Here is a 6,580-nt window from a genome sequence, read left to right as displayed (position 1 = left end):
ATGTCCTCCTCATTTCCTCTGCACGACGACTACGTTGCCTCCTTCCGCTCCAGACATAGCGCTGCGACTTGAGATGCTGTCGGCCTCGCTCGGACCAAACCGCAGATGCCAAATATTTAAGCAGTGCACACTTTTTTCTGGTGTGTCTTAACACCGTAAGACTCTCACGTGGAGGGGATAGTGATAATATAAACCAAGTAGATGGAGTCATTTGGAAACTGTCACTCGTGCTCTGTTCATAGATTCATAGATGTTAGGGTCGGAAGGGACCTCAATAGATCGTCGAGTCCGACCCCCTGTTGCTTCATCGTTATTCAGAACAATCTCCCCTGGGCATATCTGCCTGTGAACTGGTCTTGGAAGAGCTGTCTTGACGTGGGTCTGTTATTTAGGTTGCCTCTTTGCTTTTCTGGTGTAGGTGTCTCTCTCTCCACTCCGCGCAGGTTAGGGCACCATATAATGGTGACAAAACCTTGGTACAAATGGTTTTGCTAAGTTGCACGTAGAAACTCAGAGCGTTTAAATGCCAAACCTACGGCTGCTAATCCTGACACAGAAGGGAGTGTTAGGATTAGCCTGGACTTGCTCCGTGCAATAAGCAGCAGTTCTGCCCGCGGCGCCACTGAGATCTTCAGGTATGCTGAAGGATCCTAGGAAAGCCCAGTACCGTCTACATCGGCAGCTCAAGATCTTCTCCATCCTTCTCTGTTTTCTTATCCTCAGAAGTTACCAGTGGCTGATTTGTCCCTGGGCGTCCCTTAAAGTGGGTGCTTCCACAGTATAAGCTGCATTGAAAGTTTCCTTTTCTTTTTTTGCCTGGCTTTTCCTAGAGCTTTGGGGAAACATGCATTTTTCCCTTGCTGCCCCATCCGCTCCCCTGGCTGGAACGCATCATGTGTTGTAGGCACATGATGCGTGCTTTGATCAACGGTGAAGCCTTATTTTTTTGATCACTGTTATTTTTAGCAGCATGGATCTTCAGAGCTAAATTTTCATCAGTAGTGGGGCACCCATCAGATCCCCATCTGTTCATAAGTGACACCCGTTTGCACTTCCAGGTCAGAAATGCGTGCACTGAATTGGCAGCTGGCCTGCAGAGAGCTGTTTGAAGATGCATATGCAGGGATTACAGGCACACCTGTTGCTGGCACTACAGACCTTGCTATTCAAGCTGCTAATAAAACATGATGCTAATCATTCCCAAAATGTGCTAAGAACATGTACCTGGGGTTGAACTAGCAGCTGGGATCATTCGGGTGCTTTTGTCCCATGGGAGAAGCGATCAGCATCACAGCGATTCACTGAGTATCTATTGAGATGAAACATAATCGTTCAAAGGGCTTCACTCATCCCACAGAAGAAGGCTAAGTGCAAAGCAGCTGGGCTTCAGAGGCACCTCCACCTTGCACAACAAAAGACAGGAAAAAATGAGATGGGAGAGAATTAAAGTGCAAATCTATTGCCCTAAGATCTGAATGAGACTCTCTTCCCTGCATCCCTTTTCAGTAATACTGTCATCATCTCTTTTTCAAGCCTTTCATGCCCGTATTCTCCGCACATCTAATAGACTGTAACCAGGCTTTCACAAGTATGTTCCTAGGTCACAATTGATGGACACACGCTGTTCTTGTTTTATCACGGTACTGTGAAGCCAAATGGACCAATTTAGTACAGAAAGTAAGGGCACGATTTAGAAATTGGGCTCTTCAATCTATATTCAAGCAGGTGTTGTGAATTTTGTATTCCTTTAAGGTCTGGAGCAGCCCTGTAAAGGGGCAGGAAGGCACGTATAGCCGTAGCTAGGTGCCAGGATCAAGTTATGGCTTCCAAAAACAAATGGGTGACAAAGCTACGTGTTTAGCCAAGGCTGCAGTCTCTCCATATGCAATGACCTACTGCACTCTGAAGAAGTAACTACTTGTGGTCTTGAGCTTAATTTACTTTATTTTAAATTATCTGAGCCTGATGCAAAGGGCAATAGGTAACCTTCACTTTGTAACACCCCCTAAAAACCAATACAAGAAAATGCTTCCCCCTTCCTACCCCTGGAGACCCACTGAAAGGACCAGATACTGGGCAGTGAATATTTCACTACTCGATCCTTATTGAGCCAACCCGATTCAGAGAGAAATAATAGCATAAAGTAGTTGCTGCTTTGGACCTTGTTCATTGGTGAGGCTTGTATTGCTAACAAGAAGTGCTGCCCTCTGCAGAGCAACTTTAAAAAGGAATAATTGAGCAGGGAGAAAATAAATGAGTGCAAGAAATGATTTTTTGGGGGAGGACAGGGGGAGTTGCTGACTTTCCAGTCCAAGGAAGACCATGTTTCCCCCTGGAGACTGTAAAGAAACTGCAGGTCCCAAGTGCTGTCCCTGGAGAGTGCCGGGGATTTGATTTTTTGCAGATGGTCACATTTCGTGCGTGTGTAAAATTGCCTTTTTTCTTGGGAAAACAGGAAGCCTGATGTACTGGTTCTCTGCTCCTCGGTCCCTTCCCAGTGCCCTCTTGCGGCCAAAGCCAAAATGAAGCCTGCGCTGTAAATAATTCGTTAGTGGGGATTCCAGTTGTTGGTTTCAACGAGGTATTTAGTATCGACAGCTTCCTCGCTCCGGGGTGCAAATTTATGAGTAGACGTTGGCTGCAATCCTAAAACGTTTCTTGCTATGGTCCCTCCACGGAGATCGGAGTGATTTTCTTTATTTCCCCCGCAGCGTCCCTGCTCCCTCCCATCTGCTACTTGCCTGGAGTTGTTAGCGACTTCATAAAAAGAAGCTTGAACTCTAAAAAGTGCATCTCTCTCATAAGTCATTTTCTGACACGACACTTAAAGGCATCTCCTCAAACACCTGCATGCAGGTGGGGACTGTGGGTAAAACCGTGGCCGCCCTCAAGTCAACAGGGGTATTGCCATTGACTTCAGGGGAGGCCGGATTTCCTCCTGTGTCCTGCTGTTTAAAGTCAGCATCTGTGAGCCAGAGCTCCCAGATCAAGAACCAGCTCTGCTACTGGGCGGCACTGGGACGTGGGAGCCCTGGGCTCTACTTCTGGCTCTGCCACTGGCCTCTGACGTGGCCCTGGGCAAGTCACTTCACCTTTTTTTTTGTGCCTTGATTTTTCTTTTCTGTAAAATGGGAATAGCAATGCTGACTTTATTTTGTAAGTGCTTTGAGAGCTGCAGATGAGAGGTAGCAAAGCCTTATTTAGTAATACTGTCTATATGAGCCAAAAAGCACCTTATTTTGCCTCTGGGCATCCAACGGTAATACTAGGATTATAATGGCACCTCGCAGGATGGTTGAGGGGCAGACCAATAGCTATTACTCATGTATTTCTGAAATGCTTTTGAAGCGTATAAGTATTTGGAACACTTATATAATAATAGTTAGACATCTCAAACCCGAATTATTCTTATTCCCGTGCCTCAATTCCTCACCCCTGGAAAACTGACTTTTGCTGCAAAAACTCTCGTGGAAGGAAACAGCTTCCCAATGGCCCTGTGCCCCTTTTGAGGAGGTTGTTAATTAGCTCCTTTTTAAAGACTGGGGCATACAGTTCTGCACTGTTTAAGGTGTAATTTTAAAACAAGAATGGGACTTTGATCTTTTTGACACTGATTGTCTTTCTCTTTTCACAGGTGGATGGAAAACTTGTAGCACGAGATGCTGGACACCCCCATTACCCGTTCAATGATCCCTATTAACTGCAGTAATGAGATGTTGGAGCAGACTCCTTGTGCTGCTCTACAAGCTAGCTGTTGTCAGAGTTTATTATGAAATCTTTCCAAATAAAATCTTCTGACTATCTGGCTTGTGTTGGCCTGCAGGATGGTGCTCTGCCTATAATCCCCCCTCTTCCTGCAGGGATTGCAATGGCCTTGTCAGAGCAGCTGGCGGGACATATCATGACTCCTAGTTGGTTCCTGTATTGTAATGTGAAATAGTCACAGGGTGGGGAGGGTAAACCAGACTCTAAAGCTGAAATTCAGGACAGTACACTTGTGTAAAGCAGTTGTCGAGGCTTTAGCTATTATGCTTGCATTCGTAGGTGGGCATGGAGCGATAGTAATAAAAAAAGTAACTAACTGCTTAATCCTGAATTTCCATCATTTCCTAAACGAAAAGCAAAACTTCACGGGTGACTGTTGTGTTGATGTGTGAAAGGATTGATTAAAACCCACATTTAATTCCGTTCTTCCTTTTGGACTCTTTGTGGGAGATGTAGAAATATACTTCTTTTTCCAGTTGCATTTGCCTTTCTGTTGCTACAGAAAATAAATGCACAGCTGGGAACAATCTTCTGCTCATTTCCTGCTCCTTGGTAGTTGGGGAGTTTCAGATCTGGCCAAGCTCTGACGGCATAGTCTGATCGATCGAGCACAGGGCTTGAAAATAAAGGGTTACTGCATACAAGTACACCCCAGCACTGACGACTTGTATGGCCTTGGGGGTGTCATTTAATGTCCCGATTATCACTTCCCCACTGCAGTGTAGAATTAATATAGACTTGCCTTGGAAGCACAGCAGTTTTAATAGCTTTTTTCCCTTGACTCGGCAAACTTCAAGGGATTCTTTAAGTTTTGAGGTCTCTTTTCAGATAGCCCATAGGCAATTCTTGTGTTTTGCTGCGATGAGAAGGAAACCACTCTAACTGGTAGTAGGTGAGAAGTACTACTGCTTGTATTTCTACAACAGCTGATAAGTACAACCAAAAGTAGAAGAGAGAATTCACATACTCAACAAATAACTTTAGAAAAAGGGTCAGACAATAATGGTGGGGTTAGTTATCGTGGCTTTGGTATAACTGAACTTGTTTTGCTTTAAGACGAGCAAAAGATCATCTCGTGCGACCTCCAGCATGGCGCAAGATCTCGGCGTTCCCTGCACAGACCTTCTTGGTTGGGGGCTGAACTACACCTTTGAGAGAGGTTCAAATGCAAATTTTTTTTCTTTGTGCCTTCTAAATGATCTCCATCGCTTAGTAAATCTTCGTAATACAGTTTACATTTAAACTTGTGCTAATGCAGCAACACGTCATAACTGGGTTGCTTTTGTTTAAGAAACGAGGCCTTTTCTTTAGGAAAAAAAATCTCTCTGTTCTGGTTTTTCTTTGACAGCCGACACGTTTGTTTGAATTATTGTCCAGCGTTAATCAAACCGGGGTAACTGAGTTTGAATATTGTCTTGCTGCCGATCGGCAGTGTACTAATCTCTGCTATAGGTTGCTTTCCTTTACAGACGCTATGCAAGAGAGATGGCAGTCTGTACGCTCTTGGAGCACTAGCTGCTCCTTCCAAGGAAGATTTTGTGCCTGTTTATTACATTTTCTCTGCTAATTGCATGTGCTTTTAATAAAGATGGTGATCAGCATCTTGTGGTTTTTTTTTCTAGGTTTTGAATGGAATGGCAAATACAAGAAACCCAAATAAATCTTTTCTTAATTTCTATCTCAAATGATAGCATCCAGTAAAAGGGTGGGGGGAGGGGACACAAAAACCATGGTAAAAGCAAGGCTTTCTGCTTGTGTATAATTCTGTAGGACCCCGAGACCTCCGGCTCGCCACTGTTGTGCCACACGTCTCTCAATCTGCTACCACCCAAATAAAACAGTGGGAAATGAGATTTAAGTCTTAAATGGTGCAGCTGCTTCTGGTACTCGAGTGGGAGTTTTGAAGGACTTCACACAGCTGCAGCCGTGAAGCTGGGGTTATGTCCCCCACATTTTCTATGTTGAGAAAAGATCAAAGGGTATCTACGAGCACGGTGGGGTCCAAGGAACTGTTAATATTAACTCTCGAGGCCCAGGTAATACCTGGCAGGGTGTTGGGAGTTTCTGACACAGGTCACGAGAGCTATTAGAGCTTCCCCAAACTATTGGGATACTCTCCAGTTCCTATATGCTAGGAACTCCTACACCTGGTCATGCAAAAACATTAAAATATTACAACCGTGTTGTTATTGCTTCATAAGTTACGTGCTACAAATTAAATCTCAGAGACGGATGCGCTCTCTAGATAACTGCTTGCGTCACAGTGGTACCTGGATAGTGCTGGGACTTGTTGGCATAGCTGGCTCAGTACTGGCCTCCTGTTTTGCAGAGGTTGAAATCAGACAGGGACGTGAGGCTCGTATCACAAGTCACTGAGGTTGTTGGCTTTGCATGTTTAATAACTGTCAATGGCATGGAGCATCCTGTGGGATTTGTGCTTAAAAACTGGTTTGTGTCTTCTTGATGGTGATAAGTGCCTTCATAGATTGTAAGGGACCTCGGAAGATCATCAGGTCCAGCCCATCGGGGTCAATAAGACATGCTGTGCGTGCAACCCACTTTTCTAAGTGCCTGAGGTATTCAGAATAGCGGCAGTCTCTTAGCAAGGCCGACCAGGATTTTACCGGTGTAAAAACAATGCAATTCGATGCATCTGTTAGCAGACCGTTGAGCGTCCCTCTTTTAATGATGACTTTAATGAGTCCAGGTGAGACCATGAATTACCCCTACATTACTAACATTGCTGACACCTGATTTGTATGAGCAAATACTGTGCCCCGATAGGCCATTGCAGTACAAGGACTAGCAGGATTAG

General features: G+C 44.8%; 1 protein-coding gene across 4 annotated transcripts in view; it reads left to right on the top strand.

Annotated features, from left to right (window-relative positions):
* AKR1A1 (aldo-keto reductase family 1 member A1) overlaps window positions 1-5,366 on the top strand; it is a 30,772-nt gene extending 25,406 nt beyond the window's left edge. For all 4 annotated transcript variants that reach the window (XM_006015774.3, XM_025206623.1, XM_025206627.1 and 1 more), the window contains exon 9: window positions 3,635-5,366. In XM_006015774.3, the coding sequence (XP_006015836.2) occupies window positions 3,635-3,700 (66 nt within the window). In that variant the 3' untranslated portion in view covers window positions 3,701-5,366. The remainder of the gene's footprint in view (window positions 1-3,634) is intronic.
* The last annotated feature ends 1,214 nt before the right edge of the window (window positions 5,367-6,580 follow it).

Source organism: Alligator sinensis, unplaced genomic scaffold (assembly GCF_000455745.1).
Source record: "Alligator sinensis unplaced genomic scaffold, ASM45574v1 scaffold781_1, whole genome shotgun sequence".
Lineage (NCBI taxonomy): Eukaryota > Metazoa > Chordata > Crocodylia > Alligatoridae > Alligator > Alligator sinensis.
The sequence above is the reverse complement of the archived record's forward strand: the minus strand, read 5'-3'. Positions and strand labels throughout refer to the sequence as shown.